This window comes from Plecotus auritus (assembly GCF_963455305.1).
Source record: "Plecotus auritus genome assembly, chromosome: 1".
NCBI lineage: Eukaryota > Metazoa > Chordata > Mammalia > Chiroptera > Vespertilionidae > Plecotus > Plecotus auritus.
In genome coordinates, this window is record NC_137770.1 from 43780256 (window position 1) to 43805505 (window position 25250).

General features: G+C 40.7%; 2 protein-coding genes across 9 annotated transcripts in view; one reads left to right on the forward strand and one right to left on the reverse strand.

Moving 5' to 3' along the window:
• FERMT2 (FERM domain containing kindlin 2) overlaps positions 1-25250 on the forward strand; it is a 68818-nt gene that overhangs the window by 14812 nt on the left and 28756 nt on the right. For all 6 annotated transcript variants that reach the window (XM_080684578.1, XM_080684576.1, XM_080684579.1 and 3 more), the window contains exons 3-4: positions 12496-12729; positions 24654-24788. In XM_080684578.1, coding sequence (XP_080540704.1) covers positions 12496-12729; positions 24654-24788 — 369 coding nt within the window. The remainder of the gene's footprint in view (positions 1-12495; positions 12730-24653; positions 24789-25250) is intronic.
• The window catches only part of STYX (serine/threonine/tyrosine interacting protein), a 204035-nt gene that overhangs the window by 12835 nt on the left and 165950 nt on the right, over positions 1-25250 (reverse strand). The gene's annotated exons all lie outside the window — the stretch shown is intronic.

Consider the following 25250-nt stretch of genomic DNA (forward strand, 5'->3'; position numbering starts at 1 on the left):
GGCTGCCGCCATTTCTGTTTGGGTTTATGTATCTTCTATCATTGAAACTTTGTAGCCTTGAGTGGAGGCCTAGGCAGGCAAGGGCAGGCGGAAAGCTTGGCTTCCTCCATTGCCAGGGAAACCCAAGCCTCCCTCCTGCTCTCTGTGGCCGTAGCCATCTTGGTTGGGTTTATTTGCATATTCGCTCCTGATTGGCTGGTGGGCGTGGCTTGTGGGTGTAGCAGAGTGATGGTTAATTTGCATATTACTCTTTTATTAGATAGAATGTTTTAGTGCTGTTACTCAAGCCCTAGGCATTTTCTAGCTTTCCTCTTCACTTTCCAGCTGTCCTCTCATCTCTAATGATCATCATTGCAACCTGTGATTCCCTCCTAGACACGACTCTCATGTTTGGCTTCTCTTCAGGTTGTGCCTTAGGTCAGGTAGGTCCAGCTTGCAGCTGGTCTTGCTGCCAGCTCTTCCTTCTTCTGCTGCATTCTCCACAGTCCCTTCATGACCACCTCAGACCACACTCTGATTGAGAGCCTGCATTTTCTATAGGACAGTTACTCTTAGCATGTGTTGAAACTCCCCCTCTCTCTCTCAAGACCCAGGTAAAACGTCACCTCTTCTTCAGAGCCTAAGTCTTTCACATTTAAAGTTGGTGGCCTCTGTGGCATTTATCTGTTTAGCTCATTTGACTAATTGTGTCCCTCACTTGGACTATATGCACCTCTAGGATGGGAATTCTTGCTTACTAGTTTTATATTCCCAGGGCTAGCTTTATGTCTGGCGTACGGTAAGTACTGGGAAAATGTTTATTCATTCATTTACTGATTGTGTACCTGAAAAGCATAACATTTGATTCACTTTGCCTCCTCTTTCCCTGATAAAGAATGATCAAGAATGCACATTCTAAAAGCAAGGGCGTGGGGTCCTCAGCTTTCTCAAAGCGGAAATTAAAAGGCGTTTGGGGAGAGAGAGACTAAAAGGCTGGAGGATAAGGAGTTTTTAAGAAAAATGATTGTGATTCTATGGTGAAATTATTATTTAAAGTCCTCTATATTTCGGGAAATATGAGGGCTACCATTATAAAATTAATTTTTAAAACATTTAAGCATTCATTTTACTTGTTACACATTATTGCCAATAATATCTCATTAGAAACATTAGTTTCAGGAATTGAGAAGGAAAACAGAAACTGAAACTTGTTTGTTGTTAGTAGCTTAGTAAAGGAAAGAAACCTTGGCCTAAGACCGTGGTCGGCAAACTGCGGCTCGCAAGCCACATGTGGCTCTTTGGCCCCTTGATTGTGGCTCTTCCACAAAATACCACTGCCTGGGCGAGTCTATTTTGAAGAAGTGGCGTTAGAAGAAGTTTAAGTTTTAAAAATTTGGCTCTCAAAAGAAATTTCAGTCGTTGTATTGTTGATATTTGGCTCTGTTGACTAATGAGTTTGCCGACCACTGGGCCCTAAGACAGCAACGTACAGCTGGGAAAGAGGAAGGAGGCCGGTTAATTCTTGGAGTTTGGAAGGAGGACTGGGGAGTAGCCGGTTGCCTTACATTAGCAGGAAGTCCTTGTCTCCCTCACAGTTTTCCAGCAGCATCTGCTCTCTTCCCCTCCAGTCCACTCTCTGCCGGTGCCACTGCTAGTAGTTCTCACGAAGCATTAACCGCAAACACCTATGATCAGTTCAGTTTAATATTGCTGGTAATATTCTTTGGGTGATTTTAGATTGGGTAGCAGTTTGATTTGGAACCTGTTGTTTATAATGTTTCTGTGTGGTGAATCATAATTCTAGGCTAACAAAGGAATGTTTGGAACATAATCATTTTGCACAATAGGAATTGTCTTGAGCAAAGGAATCCATCCTTTTTAGAAGGGAGAAAGCAGAGGAAGTCAGTTGTTGGATTCCCCACGTCTGGGGGAATCTCTGCCACATGTCTAGTTACATGGAAGCATGTTTTAATTCCAAAGTTAAGATAAAATGAATTTTTAAACATACAATTAAATTAACAAATCTTAATGTATTTCTTGATGGTTTAAGAATAATTTCCTTGTTGGGATTAATGTTTTCTTAGAGTAATGGAACACCTTTAACATTTGCAGTATGAGGATTCATGCATTTATCAGCTGTTGTGTGCCAGGCACTGGGCTAGGTGCTAGGATTACAGGGTGGGGCAAAACACAGAGTTTATTCTTGTATTATTTATCAATTATTGTATTTTCCATACGTACACCTGTAAACCTACATTTGCCCCGCCCTGTATAAGGGTGATCGTCAGCCGGGGAATGACAAGCAACTGTTGAACAGATCTTGGCTATTGTGTGGAAAGTACTGAGTGGAGTCCAGGAGACCCATACGAGGCCGCTGCTAGGTCATTGGAAGAGATGATGGCTTGAAATAGGATGGTGCAGTGGAGATGGAAGTGGAACTGAAGGGCTTGCTGATAAATGCAGGGAACGCAGGAAAGAGAAGAATCCATTACTTTCAGATTTCTCACTTGAGCAAATGGGTTGATAAGTGCTCTACAAAGTAACCGTAGGGATAGGAGAAAATTGGGTTAAGTTTGGGGATACTGAGTTTGAGATGCCTGTGAGACATCCAGAGGGAGATGTGGGGTAGACAGTAGGCTGTATAAGCTGGCGCTCTAAGCAAAAGGTTGGGCTGGTGAAAAAATGATGAGGGCAACATGCCATTTAAAGCCATGGGAATGGTTGAGATGTCTAGGGAGCCAGTGTAGGAGAGAAGTGCATGGCTCCTAGACGGCGGGAGGGCAGCAGAGCAGGCGATGACTTCAGAGAGGCAGGAAGAGAGAGGCTTCTTTCCTCGTAACACAAAGGCAGGTGGCCCGCTGGGTGCAGGTGGAAGGACGTCTGTAGATTTGGTTGGCATGTAGGTGAAATAGTTCCAGTCTGATGGCATCTGTGTCCTCTGAGGTAGAATCCATGGTTGTCTCCTGAGAAGGAGGATCCTCAGGAGTTTGAGGAGGGTTGGGAAGTTTGACATACAGTGGCGGACAGAGGAACCGAGTGGGATTGCCCACTGATGTTTTGGACCCCGTTGACTCTAAATAGTAATTGTTTCAATCTGCCTGGTTGTGAAATGAAGGAGGACAAGTCTTCCAAGTTTGGTAGGTGAGTGAGGAGGTGGTACAGTAAACGGTGTGTGTGTGGGGGTGGGGGGCGGGCGTGCGGTGGAGTTTGAAAGCCCTATTTTGGCGGTTGGGAGGACACTGGCCCATGACGGCTGGTATGGTCGGTTTGCACGACTCACTTGGCAGTCGTGTCAGACCAGGCTGCTTAGTTTTGTTACTCGTGCTCCAGGACTGGCATGTTCTTTACCATCAGTAAAGACAGGCAAAAAACTCCTGAATATGGTAACAGTTCTATTACCTAATTTGTGGTTCAAGAGGATTGGAAACAGCAGAAAGTGTCAACAATGTTAGCAAAATTAAAAAATGCCTATTTACCAAAAATACGGCATGTGCCCAGAAAGCTTTTTTTCTGTACTTAAGATTTAAAATGAAATGTTTGCTTACCAAAGATTATCTAACATAATATAAACGTTGCTTCTGGCCTATGGAAGTTAAGAGAATACTGAACAAATTTTACATTTCCTTCTTCATAAAAATTCTTCCTTAAACGTGCCACTAGAACTAGAAGCCATTAAAAGTAATATCTTGTCTTCTCTTATTCCAAACTGTTACTAATGAGTTACTTATTTTTAAAATGTGGGTACTTAAGAAAAACAGGTTATTTGGTTAATTTTCTATTTACCAGTTTCTTGACTTTTTAAACAAAAGTTTTGTTCAAATGAGAGCAAAAAGTTGCATTTTAGAATGCTATATCAAGTAGTAATTGCTGTAGGTCTATTAAATATGGTGTTATCAGTAGTGTATCTCAGCCCAGCTGGTGTGGCTTAGGGGTTGAGTGTTGACCTATGAAGCAGGAGGTCATGGTTTGATTCCCAGTCAGGGCACATGCCCGGGTTGTGGACTTGATCACTGGGGGGGGTGGGGGGCACGGGGCACGTGCAGGAGGCACCCGATTAATGATTCTCATTAATGTTTCTATCTCTCTCCCTCTCCCTCTCCCTTTCTCTCTGAAATCAGTAAAAAATATATTTTTAAAAAATAGTGTATCTCAGTGATTTTCAACCTTTTCATCTCATGGCACATATAAAGTAATTACTAAAACTCTGCGACACACCAAAAAAAATTTTTTTTGCTGATCTGACCAAAAAATTCCAGTGTATAGCTTTTGATTCATTCACACCGGATGGCTCAATCGTTGTGTGGCTGTTGTCATTTTTATTTGACAGCTAAGGGAAAAGAGGTCAGTGCCCTGACTAATCAGTCAGGTATTGCATGTTTTACAAATTGTTGCAGCACACCAGCTGAAAATCGCTGTGGTACCTCCTTTCTTGTGCTCCTCTTCTCTGTAGTGTGAGCTAGCTGTCACTGTATACAGAGGGGCATATAATATGTTCTCCGTAGCAGGAAAAATTTTGAAGTAGTTGTTTTCTTTTGTGACTCGTGGAGCAGGTGAACGCTTTGACACCAAAAGCTATTTGGTAGTAACCAGTATACAACCAATATCTGTGTGCTCAGCCCCCGAGTGATGAATCCTACGCCTTCTGTTCCTTAAAACACACACGATGTCTTTGTGGAATAAATATACAACCACTTCTTGAATTTGAGGAGCATTCTACCACAGTTGAGGGAGGAGATTTTTATTGACTCAGTTAATGTTTAGCCATTTGCAATTTTAATTATATGAATTTGAGTGCCTGTCAGATATTATTTTATGTGCAACAGAGCACAGCATGATTGGCTCTTTTAAGTAGGGGAGGGACACAGGAATAATTCTTTCCAGAATCCTGGCAAAATGTTTTGAAAAATTAACACGTTTTACCAAAAGTTATTATAGAAGACATTTGTCATCTCTGTTATACCATAATCTAAGTAATTCTTGACTTCTAAAAATTACTAAACAGGCTAAATGTATAAATAAATAATGAAATCCCTTTTTTTCTCCCCTCACCAAGGAAAATAAACAAGAACTTCATAATAGTACAACATTTTTCCCTTCAGTTTTTCTTTCTGAAAATGTTTGTAGTTATGGTAGGTTGCTTCTGAAAATCTAGAAATAGTAATTTAAAATCACAATATACCAAATAAAAGAAAGTTACACGGTACCTGGAGCATAACTGAAAATCATAATATTGGAAAAATTGACTATTAGAATATGTTGCTGAGCACGATCTACCCTTGAATGCTTTCATAATACTGATGGAAACAAGCCTACCTTGGTGATGTTTGCTAACTCCTACCATGGCAAGTGTCTGGCTGATGTTTTGCGCGTGTGTGTGTCTCCCATTCAGTTGTTTAATGTTATGTTTGAAACCTAGGCTGCCATTCCAAAAACGCAGAAATGTTTGTTTATTTTGAACATGGGCCGGAGCTCACATTGTGATGGGGAGGGTGGTTAACCAGTTAACTGCCACAATATTTTGAGTTTAATTTAAAAAGGTCCGCCGCTTGCGTCTATAGACACTTATGGTGTACACATGGTTAACATGTATGAAAAGTAATTTCAGCGTTTTAGAGTATGCAAATACAGGGATGTCAGTAATTATTCCTTTATAAATCCTAATACCACACAAGAAAAATAAACTATTATTTAACTAGTTAGTAGCATTTTCTTTTATTTGCCATTATTTGTTTGTAATTATTTGAGAAGTCAGTGTTCCTTTTAGAGTCAACATGTTTTTATGCTTGTGGTGAGTCTGTAACTAGAGAAATAGGTAAATGTGTGTGTTGATATCAGAAATCTATTGTGTACACAGTGTTTATACAGGTTACAGTTGCATAGTGTGTTATGGTTTAACTTGCCACTGTTGACACAAGTAGTGCTGTAACATGCTAGATAACCTAAGTACTTTAACGGCTATTGCATTGACATATGTTGCTTTACACACACACACACACACACACACACACACACACACACACACACACACACACAATTTGTGCAGTTAAGTATTTTTGTTGTGCACTTAGGTGGATGGTTCTCAGTTGGTATAATATCATTTTTCTCAGGATTTTGGTCAGTTTAAACTTCGTTTTTGCTACCTCTGAGTAGAAAAGATATATTCTTGTGATATCCTGAGTGGAGCCATTTGTGGGACTTGATATGGAGATACTATTAGCTTCAAAATAAGATATATAGTATAATACAAAGCTAGCACCAAAGAAAGATTTTTCTAAAAGGTGGGAAAACATTGTCTTGCAATTTAAGAGAACCCAGTCAAGTCTCTAAAAAGTTCTGAAGTGCCACTGTGACACAGTGACCTTCAGCTGAGGGTTAGTCAAATTAAAGAAGAATAATTGTAAATATGTTTTAAGCTTAACAGGATCATTCCCGTCTGTTTAAGTAACCTCATACTAGCTTTCCCTTCTTAAAAAGAAAATTAAAAATACTGTTTGGTCTTGCCGTCCCCTGTCTGCCCCTCCACCACCATCATTCTCCCCTCTGTAACAAAATGATCAGGAAAAGTTGTCTCTTCCTATTTCTGTTTCCTTACTGCTCAACCATGGTAATTCAAACTTTCATCATTTCCACTCCCACCTTAACTTTTCGCGTGGTCTCATTTCCACTCATGCACACCCCTGCCCCTGCAGTTCTTCAAAATTATCAGTGGTTATGAAATGTAAATCATTCCCTTCCTTAAAACCAAAGTAGTGTGGGCTGGGTCAAGGCATTCATATATTTGAAAAGTTGCTCAGATAATGCTTATGTGAAACTAGTGGCCCGGTGCACGAAATTCATGCATGGAGGGGGGGTGTCCCTCAGCCCGGCCTGCACCCTTTCCAATCTGGGACATCCCTCTTGCAATCCGGGACTGCTGGCTCCTAACCGCTCACCTGTCTGCCTGCCTGATTGCCCCTAACCATACCGCCTGCTGGCCTGCTCGCTCCCAACTGCCCCCCCCCCGCCGGCCTGCTCGCCCCCAACTGCCCCCCCCCCCCGCCGCCGGCCTGCTCACCCCCAACTGCCCCCCTGCCGGCCTGCTCGGCCCCCAACTGCCCTCCCCGCTGACCTTCTCACCCCCAAATGCCCCCCTGCTGGCCTGCTCACCCCCAAATGCCTCCCCCCGCTGGCCTAATCGCCCCCAACTGACCCCCACTGATGGCCTGCTTGCCCCCAACTGCCCCCCCCCCCCGTGCTGGCCTGCTCACCCCCAACTGCCCCCCCCCCCCCCCGCCGGCCTGCTCACCACCAATGGCCCCCCCCCACCGGCTGATCACTCACAACTGCCGTCCCATCCTGGCCTGATCACCTACAACTGCCCTCCCCTCTTGGCCCCTAACCGCCTCTACCTCAGACCCGCCACCATGGCTTTGTCCAGAAGAACGTCCGGAAGGTCTCCTGGAAGGTCTCCCAGTCTAATTAGCATGTTACCCTTTTATTAGTATAGATAGACCGAAAACCACTGCTCTAGTGGCTTCTCTTGCACTCATAATAAAATCTAAATGACTCTGACCTTGCTCTGATGCCCTCTCCTCTTTTCTTTCCCTCCTCCACCCTAGTCCCCTCGGCTTTCTTCAAAGATGATGGAGCTTGTTCTCATCACTCTGGCACTAGGACAGTGCCTGCTGTTGAACTCAGTACCTGTTCAGTAGATAGCTGTTGAATTAATGAGTATTTTGTAGACACTGTTGTTACTCTGTAGCAGTGATCACCCTATAATAAATGCTGTGTAGGTTGCTGGCATTTTGAATCTTCAAGAATGCTACTGAAAATCCTACTATGGGAACATCTGTCAGAGTCTAACCCAGGCGTCCTCAAACTACGGCCCGCGGGCCACATGCGGCCCGCCAAGGACATTTATCCGGCCCGCCAGGTGCCGCTGCCTGTCCTGCTTAGCAAGCCGATTCGTCCTGGGCCCGCAGTGCGCATAGGAATTTGTTCATAGTTCTTTTTTTAAACTATAGTCTGGCCCTCCAACGGTCTGAGGGACAGTGAACTGGCCCCCTGTTTAAAAAGTTTGAGGACCCCTGGCTATGAACCAGAAGGTCACGGTTTGATTCCTGGTCAGGCACATGCCCAGGATGCAGGCTCGAAACCCAGAGGGGGCGTGCAGAAAGCAGTTGATCAATGATTCTCTCGGATCATGGATGTTTCTAGTTCTCTCCCTTCCTCTCTGAAATCAACAGTCTAACTGTTCCATCTTCCAGGACTGTAAATGCCTGATTTTCCCTGTTTCCTCACTGCTCAACCATGGTAATTCAAACCATGTACACCTTGGATTTCTCTCTCTTGGCATGTACACCATTGACACTTCCGATCTTTTCTGGTGTCCTGTTTCTGCTTTTGTTTTGTGTAATTTTTCTTTCCTGTATTGTTATTTATCCACTATTTTCTGTGGGTAAAAACTGATCTTGCCGGTGTTGCCAGTCAGTGAGAGACTCTCTTTCCTCCTGTGGGTACACTACTCCTAGGGTGTCTAGGACATCTTTGGATTGTATGCCCGTTCTTGTCTCATTATTCTTGCTGTATGCAGCTACTAGCTGCTCCTTTGTGAAACACTGTGATGGTTGGACTTTAAAGGGAAGATGGCGTCAGGGCAAGTATCTGTTTCTCAGGTGAGAGTTTGAAGCCTAATTGATGGAAAGTCGAGATTTTATTACATCATGGGCCCCGCAGAGTTTTTCTGTAAAACTCCAGAGAGTAATGTTTTGGGCTTTGTGGGTACTGCGGTCTCTGTCACAACTACTCTGCCGCTGTAGTGCAGAGCGGTTGTAGACGCTGTGAAACACATGAGCGTGCCTGTGTTCCATAAAACTATGAACACGGAAATTTGAATTTTATATAAAAATTAGATGAATATTGTGATTTATAAGAAATATATATTGAATCATTTAGATGACCAAAATATATTTCTCATATCCTTTTGGTCTTCCATAATTGCTAGCTCTCAGCTCCTGGGACTCCTGGAACATTTCCCAAGTGTTGGGAGGTGTCTTTTGTTAATGAATTGACTTTTGGAAAGCACCTAAGGATGGGAGCTGGTTGCCAGGAGACCCAACCATATAATTAGAGGGTTGGAATTTTTTTTCTTTTTCCCAATTATAGTTGACATACAATGTTATACTAGTTTCAGGTATACAGCATAATGATTAGATATTTATATAATTATTCTAGAGGCCTAGTGCATGAAATTCGTGCACAGTGGAGTGGGGGTCCCCTCAGCCCAGCCTGCACCCTCTCCAATCCAGGACCCCTCAGGAGATGTCCAACTGCCAGATATCCCTGGGATTGGGCCTGAACCGGCAGTTGGACATCCCTCTCACAATCTGGGACCGCTGGCTCCTAACTGCTCGCCTGCCTGCCTGATTGCCCTTAACTACCCCCCCTGCCAGCCTGATCACCCCTAACCACTTCTGCCTGCTGGCCTGTCGCCCCTCTCTGCCCCCCCTGCCAGCCTGGTTGCCCCATGCAGCCTGCTGTTCAGTCATTTGGTCATTCCTCATTATCCCACCTGCTGGCCTTGTTGTCCCAAGCAGCCTGCTATTTGGTAGTTACTGTGAAGGCGTCCTGACCAATTTGCATATTACCCTTTTATTAGTATAGATAACTTAGGAAATGAAGGGTTGGAACTTTCATATATATATAATTGATTTCAGAGAGGAAGGGAGAGAGCTAGAAACATCCATGATCCAAGAGAATCATTGATCAACTGCTTCCTGCATGCCCCCCACTGAGTTTCAAGCTTGCATCTCAGGCACATGCCCGACCAGGAATCAAACTGTGACCTCCTGGTTCATAGGTTGATGCTCAACCAATGAGCCACACCGGCCAGGAGGTCAGTTTGATTCCTGGAGGTTAGAGGGGCTGGAGGTTGAATCCGTTGCCAATGGGCAATGATTTTAATCAATTGTGACTACATAATGAAGCCTCCATAAAAATCCACAAGCATGGGGTTGGGAAAGCTTCTGGTTTGGTGGACACGTGGAGATGCAGGGAGCGTGGCAGCCTGGAGATGGGATGGGAGCTCTGTGCCCCTTCCCACATTCCTTGCCCTATGCGTCTTTCCATCTGGCTGTTCCTTAGTTACACAGTGAGCCAGTGATCTAGTAAGTAATGTGTTTCACTGAGTACTATAAGCCATTCTAGCAAAGTAATCAAACCCAAGGGAGGGGGTCATGGGAAACTCTGGTTTATAGCCGGTCATTGAGAAGAACAGGTGACAACCTGGACTTGCAATTAGCATTTTGAGTTGGAGCGGGTTGCTGGTACCTTCCTCTGCAGCCAGTCAGTCAGGAGTACATAATCTGGGCTTGCATCCAGCGTCTGAAGTGTGTGTGGTGGGGCAGGTCTGGTAGGATTGAACTCTTAACCTGTGGAACCTGATGCTGTCTCCTGGTGGCTAGCCTCAGAATTGAGTCGAATTCTTGAACACCCTTCCGGTGTCTGAGAATCATTTGCTTGTGTGGGAATACCTCTCTCCCCCACCGGGGAATTGGATCTGGGAACCCAAGTCATCTTCAAATCATTTAAGAGTCTAAAAAAATGTTCTTAGCTGGTGGGCCATCCAAAACCAGGCAGAAGGCAGACCATCCCTATATAGTTTTGACTTGAAAAGTCCGACTCCTGACCTACTGTTAAAAGACCTTTTAACACTCCACATTGTTGATGCTGTCTTTAAATTTTAAACTTTTGGTGTTGGTGACAAATGGCCTCTTTATGAATTTTATCTGTAACTTCTTCCAACGAGCTACTCAGCTCCTTATCACGCGGTGTCTTAGTCTCTGTGTTCAGCACCTTGCTTACTGCTGGGCCACATTCGAGACTGCAGTTTAGTCTGTCTTTTCAGTACTGCCTTCTGTCCTGATACCATTGTAAAACAGCACATTTTTGTCTGTTTGTATAAGCATTTCTTTTAAGCTTGTACAAATGCTGTTGAGGCTCCTCCCCCGCCACAGCCCACTGGCTGCTGTGGTGGACAGGTCCTGAGGTCTCTGAGTTTGCTCTGCCTGAGTGTGGGTGGTCAGTTTTGCATGGCAGCCAGGAAGTGCTGGGAATGTAATGGTCCTGAGAGCAACCCTCAACCCAGGAAGTGTAGGTTTGCGTTTTTATATGCAATTATGTTATTTTCCAGGTTTTTTTTTTTTTTCCCTTCCCTTGGAAGGCTTTGTTTGACCTTTTTTTTTTTTTTAAATATCATTTTCCCTTTTTTTGGTTCATAGTTTAACATGTCCGAAAAGTTTTTACTTTTATTGCTCCTTTAAAAACTAGCTGGCCTTGGCCACGTGTGGCTCAGTTGATTTGGGCATCGGCAAGGTCATAAGTTCCATTCCTGTTTGGTACATGTGCAGGACGCAGCCAATCTGTGTTTTGCTCTCATCCATCTCTCTCTCTCTCTCCTCCCTTCCCCTCTCTCTAAAAATCAGTTAAGAAAAAAAAACTAGTTGGAGTTAGATTTAGATTTTATGTGTATTTTGTTGGTTTACTGTTAACAGCTGCCTTATCTGGGGTAGCCAAATCTTACATAAATTATATTCTTTACTTGGTTTTATTTAATTGCATAGGGCTGTTAAAAAGTTTAACAAATACTAACATTTTCTGTTACACTTGTACCAAAATACATTGGGGGGAAAGTTAGCATGACTTTATAAATTACTTATCTTGGAATATATTTGGGACATCATGTAGGTTTTTGTTTGTTTTTTGTCTTTCTCTTAGATTGTCCAGTTACCTGTGAGTGGCTTTTTCCCCATGCTCTTCTTCCCCTAGGCCGGTGGTCGGCCAACTGCGGCTCTGTTGACTGAGTTTGCCGACCACTGTCATATACTACCCTTTACCTCTTTGCACACAATATACCACAATTGCCTAATCCTCACAGCTTCCAACTACACAGTAACGTTTAGTCTAGTCCAGTGGTCGGCAAACTCATTAGTCTACAGGCTCGCGAGCCACTGCAGTTTGCCGACCACTGCCCTAGGCCATTGGTGTTTGCTCACTCTGGTTCCCTATCTTACTTTTCACTGCTCCTTACCCACCTCAACACACTTCTGCAGCTTCACTCACTTCAGCCTTCTCACCTACTTTATCATCAGAATATTGTCCATTCCTCAGGCGGGGCTCAGAACCCACCAACTCCACTTCATTATTTATCCTTCAGATTCCTGCCCCCAGGGTCCTCTCTGTTCCCGGAATGACTAGAGAGAGTGTTTACTCTGTCATCCAGGAGTCCCCTTTTGTACATCACGTAGGCATTGTTAGGGGCCCAGGGTCTTCTGCCGCAGCTGCCTGTATACTGGCTTCCTGGGCAGAGATGTGTTTTTCAGCTGTTAGTATTTCTTTTGTGCCTGTCCTATAATAGGAACTTAGTATTTAATTGTTTATATTAAATACCCCAATATTTAGTTTTCTGCTTTTAAATTTCTCTCAAGGTAATCTTGGTGATTTTTTAAGTATTTTGTTTGTACTTTTTTTTTTTTATAGATGTAAAAAAAGATTGGTCTGACCATGCTCTCTGGTGGGAAAAGAAGAGAACTTGGCTTCTTAAGACACATTGGACCTTGGATAAGTATGGCATTCAGGCGGATGCTAAGCTTCAGTTCACTCCCCAGCACAAACTGCTCCGACTGCAGCTTCCCAACATGAAGTATGTGAAAGTGAAAGTGAACTTTTCTGATAGAGTCTTCAAAGCTGTTTCTGACATCTGTAAGACTTTTAGTAAGTATTCGATACATTCTTCATGGAAGTATGAGTTGTGTGATGCATGCCTGATATGACTGATGACTGACACTTAGCTTATCTCAAGGAGCAGGGGTTGGGGTCAGCTCTCTGTGTATGTATATTTATGAAAGTTTTACTTTATTCTTTAAAGTTTTTGTATTACTTTAAGATAAAGAAATGTGTAGATGTTTTCCTTTCTAGAAGTATACCAGGTATTTACTATGTAATACTGATGACGTATTTTTATGGGAAAGAGAAGAGGACAGGGAAGGAAACTGGTATTATTTTCAGAGGGATGTAGCTTTTGCAGTGTTTCCTTCACGTAAGTCACTATTTGATTTTAGCGATTCAAGCAGATTATGTCACTTCCCGCATTCAGGGCCTGACAAAGCTCCTAAGGAAACGGCTATGAGTGTTGTCTTCCTTATCCAGCCTACAATTTGAATACTCTTATAGTAATTCTATTTATGCTTTCTGACATGAGATGTGGATTAATTATGGCTGACCCAGTTATGTCATGTGACTAAAAGAATTCAGCCACCAGTGAAAATGTGAACTGTCATCTTTATCACTAGTTTATAACTATTAGAGGCCTGGTGCACAAAATTTGTGCATGGGGGGGTTCCCCTCAGCCCAGCCTGCCCCCTCTCCAATCTGGGACCCCTCGGGGGATGTTCCAACTGCTGGTTTAGGCCTGATCCCGGGGATCGGGCCTAAACCGGCAGTCAGACATCCCTCTCACAATCCTGGACTGCTGGCTCCTAATCGCTCACCTGCCTGCCTGCCTGGTTGCCCCTTAGTGCCTCTGTGTGCTGGCCTGATTGCCCTTAACTGCCCCCCCTGCCAGCCTGGTCGCCCCTCACTAACCCCCCTGCTGGCCTGGTCACCCCATGCAGCCTGCTTGTTCAGTCGTTTGGTCGTCCCTCACTAAACCCCTGCCGGCCTGGTTGCCCCACACAGCCTGCTTGTTCAGTCGTTGGGTCGTCCCTCACTAACCCCCCTGCCGGCCTGGTCATAGGCAGCCATCTTGTGAGGGCATGAGGGTTAATTTGCATATTACCTCTTTATTATTTATAACTATTGTGCTATAGATTAGAGCAGCAATTTTCAAACAGTGTGCCACAAGAATTTTTAAAATGTGTAATACCTAACTATTTAGTCAGGGGCACTGACTTCTTTTCCCTTAGATTGTCAAATAAAAAAATGACACCAGCCAAAACAACCATAGCTGTCTGCTGTGAATTAATCAAAATTATACCTATATTTTTTTGGTGTGCTGCAAAGTTTTAGTAATTAGTTTATGGGTGCTGTGAGATGAAAAAGGTTGAAAATCGCTAGCTTAGGGGGAGATACAAGTAGGTTGACATTACTATTTTGATCTAATGACTCTGAAATTATAATGTCTTTTATGTTAATGAAATTTTTAAGAAAAATTAAAATAACAGAAAAGTACAGGTAATTGTATAACAATTACGTACTTCTGGAATTAATTATCTAGAATTAATAGTTTATATCATTTTGCCAAACTTTTTTTTTATATATATTTTTATTGATTTCAGAGAGGAAGGGAGAAGGAGAGAGAGAGAGAAACATCAATGATGAGAATCATTGATCGGCTGCCTCCTGCATGCCCCCTACTGGGACCAAGCCCACAACCCAGGCATGTGCCCTTGACCAGAATCCAACTTGGGACCTTTCAGTCTGTAGGCCAACACTCTATCCACTGAGCCAAACCGGCTAGGGCCATTTTGCCAAACTCTTAAGTCAAAATAATATAGGTAAAGTTTTGAGTTACATTCTCTTAATTTCCCTTCAAAAGCAACTACTATCATAAATGTAATGTTTATCTTCTCAGTACTTTTTAAACTACATAAACACACACACACATAAGCATGTATTTATATCTATGTGTAAATATATACCCCAAAATAATATATGTTTATTACTTCCATTGCTGTGTGGGTATTTTCTTATACTGTTTTGAACATGTGTGCAGGAATTTCTCTTGTGTGTTCAAGTAAAAAGTAGAATTGTTTTAAGTGTACACATAATTCATTTCAGAGGACTGTCAAATTGCTCTCCCAAGAGGTTCTACCTGTTTACATTCCAACCCACAATGTATGAAAACCCCTCGTTCCAAATCATCACTAACATTTGAATGTTGTCAGTTTTTAGTGTTTGCTTCTCTGAGTGAAAAAAATACACAATTTTATTTTAGTTTATAAAGTTAAGTATGTTTTTGTATCTTTATTGGCCATCTAATCTAAGTTCTATTTTAAATTGCTTGTTTATTAATTTTTTTTAAATAGATAGATGATATGAACTTGATTTTTAGAGTAGCTTTAGGTTCACAGCAAAATTGAGGAGAAAGTACAAAGTTTCCATTTACCCACATTCCACTGTCAACATTCTCCACCAGAGTGGTACATTTGTTGCAAAGAGAAGCCTACATTGACACATCATTATTATCCAGAATCAGTGTTACATTAGATTTCCTTGGTGTTATACAGTCTGTGGGTTTGGACAAATGTATAATGACATGCATCCATCATTATTGTATCATACAGAGTAGTTGCACTGTCCTCAAAATCTTGTGTTCTAGTCTTCCCTTTCTTCCCCAGCCCTTGGCAACCACTAATTTCTTCACTGTCTCCGTACTTTTGCCTTTTCCAAAATGTCTTACAGTTGGAATCATAGAGTATGTTTTTTCAAATTGGTTTCTTTCACTTAGTAATATGCATTTAAGTTTTATTCATGTCTTTTCATGGCTTGATAGCTCATTTCTTTTTAGCACTAAAAAATATTCCAGCTCTGACCAGTGTGGCTTAGTTTGTTGAGCAATGTCCTATGCACCAAGTGGTTCGATACCTGGTCAGGGCACGTGCCTGGATTTTGGGCTCTATCCTAGCGGGTGGGGGAGAGTGCAGGAGCCCGCTGATCAGATATTTCTCTCTCACATCCAATGTTTCTCTCTCTCTCCTTCTCCCTTCCTCTCTCTCTAAAAATCTAAACATATTTTAAAAAAAAGAGAAATGAGTAACTTTAAAATATATATATTCCATTGTCTAGATGTATCAAAGTTTATACATTCTCCTATTGAAGGACATCTTGGTTGTTGACAAGTTATACAATTGTAAATACAGCTGCTATAAACTTTCCATGTGTAGGATTTTGTGTGGACATAATATTTTCAACTCCTTTGGGTCAATACTAAGGAATATGATTGTTGGATCAGATGGTAAGAATGTGTTTTGCCAAACTGTCTTCCAAAGTAGTTGTACCATTTTGCATTTTCAACAGCAATGAAAGAGAGTTTCTGTTGCTTTAAATTGTCACTAGCATTTGTTGTTGTCAGTGGCCTGATTTGTGGCCATTCTAATAGATGTGTGATGGTATTTCATTATTTTAATTTGCATTTTCCTGATTATGTGATATGGAGCTTCTTTTAATAGGTTCCTTTGCCATCTACATCTTCCTTGGGAGGTGTCTGTTAAGTACTTTGGCCTATTTTTTAATCAGGTTGTTTATTGTCTAATTGTTGTGTTTTAAAAGTTCTCCATATATTTTGGATAACAGTCCTTTATCAGATAAGTCTTATGCAAATACTTTCTCCCAGTCTGTGGCTTGTCTTTCCATAACCTTTGACAGTTTCTTTCAGAGAGCAGAAATTAATTTTAATGAACTCCAGCTTATCAGTTATTCTTTTTTTTATTATGCTTTTGTTGTATCTAAAAAGTCATCACCAACCCCAAGGTCATGTAGATCAGCGGTCGCCAATCTTTTGGATCTCATGGACCACTAGTGGTCCACGGACCATCGGTTGGCGGCCGCTGATCTAGATTTTTTTCCCATGTTATCTTCCAGGAGTTTTATAGTTTGCGTTTTACATTTAGGCCTGTGATACATTTTGAGTCAATTTTTGTGAAGATGAAAGGTCTGAATCTAGGTTCATTTTTTTGCACGTGGATATCCAGTTGTGCTAGCACCGTTTTTTGAAAAATTAGGTGATAGTTGGCAGTTTCTTACAAAGCTAAACATAGTCTTACCATATGATTTAGCAGTTGTGTTCTTAAGTATTTACTCAATTGATTCTAAATTTTTGACCACATAAAAACCTACCTGTGTAAACTCACAGATACAACAGAATGGTGGTTACCAGAGGTAAAGAGGGCTCAGGGAGGATAAAGAGGGTAAGGGTGGTCAAATATATGGTAACTAGACTTTGGGTGGTGAATACACAATGGAATATACAGATATTATATAAAGTTGTGCATCTGAAACTTACATCTTTGATATTTTCTAGCCATATACCTTTTTTTTAATATATATAAAATACGTTTTTATTGATTTGAGAGGGAGAGAGAGGGAGAAAGAGAAACATTGATTGGCTGCCTCCTACATGTCCCCTACTGGGATCAAGCCTGCAAACCAGGATATGCCCTGACCAGGAATTGAACTGGTGGCCTCTTGGCACATGGGTTCAACCATTGAGCCACACCAGCTGGGCTCTAGCCATATACCTTTTTGAAAGCCATCATTTGCTCAGTGAAGCATTATTTATAATAACAAAACCATTTCTTTTACAGAAATTTCAAATTGAACATGTTCAAAACCGAGCTCCAAATAACTTTTCCTTTTCCTATCTTATGCCTTTTTATTTATCGTTTGCTTAGTTGTCAACCGGTATCTTGCTGATTCTTACCCATTCCACATTCTTTAGAATTTTCATGATCAAATACATTACCTGATAATAAACTCCCCACCCCCGCCTTTTTCCCTAGAGTTATTCTGAAGCCCTCCGTCATTCTGCTCCAATAATCTGGGGTGGATGTTTTCTAGGCTAAAGTGCACAGTCATAGCCCCGGGACTTCCCTTTACCTTTGTCCAAGGAAGATGTCTTATCTTGGTTTCTTTGTGGTGGGCTATATCCTCCATCAGTGTACTAAGAAAAAGGTGAATTTTTGAGATGATATATTTGAAAATGTCTTTATTTTGCTCTTTGATAGAATCACTGGGTTGAAAATTATTTTTCCTCAGATTTGGGAAGTCATTTTCAGTTGTATTTTAGCTTCCAGTGTTGCTGCTATTGATAGTCCTGATAGAGTTCTTAAATTTTATTTTCATCCTTTCTTTGTAGGCTGCTTTTTCTCTTTGGAAACTTACAGGACCTTTTCTTTTTCCTGCAATTGTGCAATTTCATAGTAATGTGTCCTAATTCCTCCTTTGTTTCCTCTGTTCTTTCTGTTACTAGTACTTAGACTTGGTTCTTAAATTGATCCTCTTATATGACTTTATATCTCTTCTGTTGGATTTTTTTATAGTGAATATCAAAGTTTAATTTTCAGTGGTATATATTTTTATCTAGATGTTTATCAGTATCCATGAATACATTTCAGATTTGTTGACTATATAAATTAAGCCTCAACAAAATAGTAAGTAAGTAAGTAAGTAAATAAATAAATAAACAAATAAATAAATAAATAAATACAGGAAAGAACCCTCCCTCCCCTTGTTAATATCCAAGGTCTCTTTTTAAAGCTCCAGTTGTTCTTTATGACATCCTGTATATCTCTCATAGATGTCATTGTCTTATCTTTCTGAGAATTGTAATTAAGCGTTTTTTGTTTTATTCTTTTGCTCAAGTTGTTTTTCTTTTCATTTGGTATCTTTTATGTTAGAATCTCTGTGAGTTTTCCATAAACTTAGCAGCCTAAGTTTATTGCCACATGTAAAGACACAAATGTATCATCTCACAGTTTCTGTAGGTTAAAAGTTCTGGCACAGCCAGGCTGAGCTGAATCCTACACTTAGAGTTTTATAAGATGTCCGTGGGACTATGTTCGTTCCTGAAGGTTCTGAGAAAGAATTCTTTATGGAAGAATTTGGTTCCATGTGGTTGTAGGACTGAAGTTCCCCCTGGTTTGTCTGCCAGAGGTCATTCTTGCTCCTAGAGGCCTCCTGAATTCGCGGGCTTGTGGCCCCCTTCCTCGATCTTCAAAGCCAGCAACAGCAAGTCCAGTTCTTCTTATGCGTCGAATCCGACCTTTCCTTCTGTCTTGTCCTCCTCTGCTTCTCTCAGCTTCCTTTTCTGTTTGGAAGGCCTCCTGTGATTTCATTAGACTTACCTAGACAAGCCAGGATATTCTCCCTAAAATCAGTGGATTAATAACTTTAATTCCATTTGCAAAGTCTCTTCCCAGCAGTTCCCCAATTAGTGTATAATTGTATACCCAGGGACTGGAATTTTAAGGGGATATCTCTAGAATTCTTACCACAGAGGCCTTTCTCAGATGTCTCAATCACTGACAGTTCATTCATTCATCTTAATGAGGGGGCGCTACAACTGAATTAGGAGTGGGGTTTGGTTTGTCACCCCTCTGCAGGGGATTCTCCAAACAGGCACAGTGGTGGCATTTATAACTGTGGGTACACTGACAATTATTTAGTGTGGGCCCACTAGAGTGCAACTCATAAACCATTAGGTCTCATAGAATGTTAAATCTTGTTTCTTTTCTAAGCAGTCCAGGAAATGATGATTTGATTTTACTAATTAAATTAGCAAATATGGCTTAAAAGATATACCTGAAATATTTTATGAGTTTCTGAATCTACATAATCATAACAATTAGTGCTAATGCATCATACCCCCAAAATTACATTTGAGGATAAGTGGGTTAACTTCTTTATACTTTGAATATATAAGATTTAAGAAAATCCTTTATTTTTAATTGTGTAACGTTAAAGAATATGCTGCTCTATTTTTAAACTTAAGAAAGAAATCAGATACACCTAGAAGCTTTTGAGAAAGTGGTAGAATTTAAGGAACATTTATTTTTAACATGATTTCTGCTGTCTAATATTAAGATGTACTTACCCAAATTTATTAATAATTAAAAAGAAGTTAGCCCGGTTTAGCTCATTGGATAGCGTGTCGGCCTGTGGACTGAAGGGTCCTGGGGTTCAATTCTAGTCAAGGGTATATGCCCGGGTTGCAGGCTTGATCCCCAGTAGGGGGCGTGATGTTTCTCTCTCTCTCTTCCTCTCCCTTCCTCTCTGAAGTCAATAAAAAAATATATTTTTTAAAGAATAATTATGTTCACCTACTGTCTGGGTAACCTCTCTGTTTAGGATGTTTTTTTTCTGGTAATTTTATTTTGATGTTTCAAGAGAAAAATTCCCCAGAAAATAGCCTGTAACATACAGAACAAAACAAAAACCTAATGTGTATCAGAGTTTTCCTAATGGTAGAATTCAGATAACCAACAGAGAAACAAAAAACCTGTATAGTTATTAATATATTTATTTGGACTTCTTTTTTTTTTAAACTTGGGATAAGGTGTATATACATATTTTTTAAAAGTCCAAAGTTGTTTGCCAATATGTTAATTTTTACAGCAAGTTAACTTTGATTTGAAGAAATCTAATAGAAAAATGAGCAAAGAGAAGAAATAGATATAAATGGCTAAAAACCCTTTAGGAAATGTATAACATCATTACTAATTAAAGAAATGTAAATTAAAACAAGGAGATAAACATAAGCAAGCTTTTAAAAATAACACATACCCATCTTTTGCCTTGAAATTATTATAACCTTTGATCCAGTAATTCTACTTCAATGAATTCCTAAAGAAAGAAAATGTGGGAAAATAGATAGATGTGGGAAAATAGATAGATGTTTATATAACCATTATTTATAATGGACTCAGTCTTAGAAGAATGGTTAAATTATGATATATCTACACAGAATTTTTTACATCTATTAAAACGATCACTTATTTACATAGTCATATTCCACTTTTCAAGAACATGTTTTAAGGGACTTGATTATTTATACTTTTTGTAATTTCTAAATGATTGTATAATTTTTAAAGTTGGAGAAAAGCATTAACACCTAAAACTTACAAAGTACTTGTTATATGCCTGCCCTGTTCAAGGAATGTTACCCGTATGAATCATTTAATTTTCACAGCAACTGCCTGAGGGGTGCGATTATTCTCATTTTACAGATGAGGAAACCAAGACACAGACGGTTGAGTAGCTTGCCCAAGTCACACAGCTAACAAATAGTGGAGTGAGATTTTTTTTTTTTTAAATATATTTTATTGATTTTTTTACAGAGAGGAAGGGAGAGAGATAGAGAGTTAGAAACATCGGTAAGGTGCCGAAACCGGTTTGGCTCAGTGGATAGAGCGTCGGCCTTTGGACTGAAGGGTCCCGGGGTCGATTCTGGTCGGGGGCGTGTGCCTTGGTTGCGGGCACATCCCCAGTGGGGGGTGTGCAGGAGGCAGCTGATTGATGTTTCTCTCTCATCAATGTTTCTGGCTCTCTATCCCTCTCCCTCTCTGTAAAAAATCAATAAAATATATTTGAAAAAAGAAACATCGGTGAGAGAGAAACATCGATCAGCTGCCTCTTGCACACCCCCCACTGGGGATGTGCCCGCAACCATGGTACATGCCCTCGACCGGAATCGAACCTGAGACCCTTGAGTCCGCAGGCCAACGCTCTATCCACTGAGCCAAACCGGTTAGGGCTGGAGCTGAGATTTGAATCCAAGTAGTTTGGTTTGGTGCTTCTAACTCAAATTGTGCCTCATGAGCCCTGCAGCAGTCTGTCCATCTAAGTTTCAGGTCCCCTACAAACAAAAAGCTTCCTGAATTTATGATACTGGATTGAATCTGGTGGATATTGTGGGCCTCCGAAGGTACAAACTGCCACATGTAAAACTTGGATCTACTAACCTAGCAACCTGTAGCATTACAAGTTACGCAGTGATTTGTATTGTTTTCTGCTCTATTCATACCCTGACAGATAATGTAGTGCCGTCAAACATTATACTATAGAGACCCAGTGCTTCTCCCTTCTGCTATTTTTTTTTCTTAGCTCTCCCTGTCTTTACGTTCTTTATTTTTATAATTAACTTTATCCTGGTATAATTGGTATAAAATAAGTTGAACCTATTTAAAGTGTACAGTTTGATGAGTGTTGACATATCTGAGAAGCTACCATGATCAGGACACAGAACATTTCCATTTAGCCCTCAAACTTTAGCCAGACAACCACTGATGTGCTCTGTCACTATAGATGTTGTCATCTTCTTTGGAATTTTATGAGTGGAATCATACAGCATATACCCTTTTCTAGTTGGCGTCTAGCAGTTAGTGTGATGGTTGGGCGATCCATTCGTGTTACTGCATGTGTCAGTGGTTTGTCCCTTTTCCCTGATGAGTTGTGTTCCATTGTATGAGTATTCCACTGACATGAAAGAAAACGTTTCGTTTATCCACTTGGGTTAATCCAATTGGGGCTTTTATGAATAAAATGATGACAAATGTGCTGTTCATTTTCTTGAGATAAGAACTAGTAGTGAATGTTTGAGTTGTATGTGTTTAACTTTATAAGAAATTGCCAGACTGTTCAATAAAAATTCTCATTTCACATTCCCACCAGCTGGGTATGAGGGTTCCTCCTCCACATCCTCACCCACACAGGGTATTATCAGTCTTATACTAATGTTGGCTACTCTGATGCGTGTATAATGCTATCTCATGGTTTTAATTTGTATTTTCCTGACCAATAATGTTGGGCATCTCTGCATGTGTTGCTTAGTCATTCTTGTGTATTCTTTGGCAAAGTGCTTGTCCAAATCTTTACCCCATTGGTCTGAGTTGTATGGGTTATTTTTATATTTTAGATACAAGTCCTTTGTCAGGTATACATAAATGTTTTGTGAATATTTTGTCCCAGTATACAGCTTGCCTTTTTGCTTCCTCAACAGTATCTTTCAAAGAGCAGGTTTTTGTTTTTGGCTTCTTAAAAAATTTTTATTTAATGGTTTTTTTAAGAGAGAGAGAGAGAGAGAGAAACATGAATTGCCTCTTCACTCATTTGTACATTCATTGGTTGATTCTTGTATGTGCCCTGACCAGGGATTGAACTCACAAACTTGGGCATATTGGGATGAAGCTCTAACCCAGTGGTCGGCAAACTGCGGGTCGCGAGCCACATACAGATCACGAGCCGCGGTTTGCCGCTCTGTTGACTAATGAGTTTGCTGACCACTGACCTAGACTCTCGATTCCAATAATTACAGGCTGTTGTTGTTCCTTGTGATTATGCCCCTACCAGTGGTCGGCAATTCATTAGTCAGCAGAGCGGCAAACCGCGGCTCGCGAGCCGTAGTTTGCCGACCACTGCTCTCACCAACTGAGCTACCTGGCTGTTTTTGTTTGTTTTTTTAAAAAAAGAAGAAGAAGAAGGCCCTAGCTTGTTTGGCTCAGTGGGTAGAGTGTTGGCCTATGGACTGAAGGGTCCCAGGTTCGATTCCAGACAAGGGCACATGCCCAGGTTGCAGGCTCAGTCCCCTCTTTGTTGAAAAGATTGTCCTTTCCCCTTGAATTGCTATGGCACCTTTGTTCAAAATAACTGACCACCTGTATATGGGTCTGTTTCTGGGCCCTGTCTTCCGTTCATGTATATGTCTTATCACTTAGCCAATAATTGCACTGTCTTGATTGCTGTATCTTTATGATGTCTTGAAATCAGGTAGTGTAAGTTCTCCAACTTTATTCTTTTTAAAAATTGCTTTGACTATTCTAGGATTGTTCTTATTTCCACATACATTTTACAGTGCAAAAAAGCAAGCTGAAATTTTGAATAGGATATTCCATTGAGTCTTTAGCTCATTTTGGGGAGAATTGACTTCTTAACAATTCTTGAAGTTCATGGACATGGTAATATATATAATATATAATGTCATGTATACCTATTTGAATTCCTTTTATTACTTTCATTTAACTATTTTACCTCTAATCAGATTCTCCACATAAATTAATAGAATGAACACAGAAACTTGCAGCCATTTGATACAAGGCAGAAAAGTTTGACTCAATTAAAAATTTGAGATTTGATAATGATATGAAAGTATTTTCATTACGTTTACATGCAGAATGAATGAGGACTGCCATATAATATAAAGCTTATTTCTTACGGTTTCAGATAAAAAAATAAATATATAAGTAAAAATTCTTATATTTTCCTTTTGTGCCATAGATCATTATCTTGCCAGTTAGAGGTTACTACATGTATTAGATAGGTGAATTCAGAGTGCTTTACTGGTAGGGGAGGGTGGGGGTAAGGAGGAGAGATCAACCAAAGGACTTGTATGCATGCATATAAGCCTAAACAATGGACACAGACAACAGGGTGGTGAGGGCATGAGTTGGGGGGGTGGGGGAGGCTATGGGGGAATGACACATATGTAATACCTTAATCAATAAATTTTTAAAAAGTGCTTTAGTAGATTATTTTTTAAATGTCATATTTCAGCCTTGGCTGGGTAGCTCAGATGGTTGGAGCATCATCCTAATATCCCAGGGTTGTGGGTTCGATTCCTAGTCGGGATACATGCAGGAATCAACCAATGAGTGCATGGATGGTGGAACAATAAATCGATGTTTCTCTCTCTGTCCCTCTCCTCTCTCTAAAATCAATAAAGAAGCCGAAACCGGTTTGGCTCAGTGGATAGAGCGTCGGCCTGCGGACCGAAGGGTCCAGGGTTCGATTCCGGTCAAGGGCATGTACCTTGGTTGCGGGCACATCCCCAGTGGGAGGTGTGCAGGAGGCAGCTGATCGATGTTTCTCTCTCATTGATGTTTCTAGCTCTCTATCCCTCTCCCTTCCTCTCTGTAAAATATCAATAAAATATAAAAAAAAATAAAAATAAAAAATAAATAAAGAAAAAAATTTTAATAAAATGTCATATTTCAGTCTTTTGCATGGCATTAATATGTGGCAAAACAAGCACACATACACAGAAGGAAATACTAATTCTTATTTTGAAATGGATTAATAGATGGATTTACCAAGTGTAAAGTGATTAAATTTTCTCTTATTCCAGTAAAATAATCTTATCTTAACAGATATCAGGCACCCTGAAGAACTTTCTCTCTTGAAAAAGCCCAGAGATCCAACCAAGAAAAAAAAGAAAAAGCTAGATGACCAGTCTGAAGATGAGGCACTTGAATTAGAGGGACCTCTTATTACTCCTGGATCAGGTGAGTCTCTCTTCCTCAGCAAGGGTTCAATGTGAAAACCATGGACTGTATGCCTGTGTGCCTTTTTAATAGTGAATACATGGATTACATAGGTCAGGAGAGGGGTCAGAAAAAACAGCTCACCTTCAGCATCTTTTCCCTCCAGCATGAAATTACTACCAGAGTGTGTCACGTGCAAATTACCTTGCCATTGTTAATAGTTGCATCAGTAAAGATGAGGCTGCTGAGGAAGAGTCAAAAAGGGACAGTACCATTACTGGGCGCAGTTCTTTGCTTTTCAGAAACTGGATAGTTTTTGTTTTCCAAATTATAAGAGAACATTTATTTGAAAAATACAGAGGTAAAAGAAGTAATTTGTAGAAGAAATGGACTTAGGAAACAAGTTATAGAGGTAAAGGAAGGGCCGGCCCTTGGAGTTTGGGAGTGAGGAAGGTGATGGTCAATGCCTGGGGGAAAAGGAGG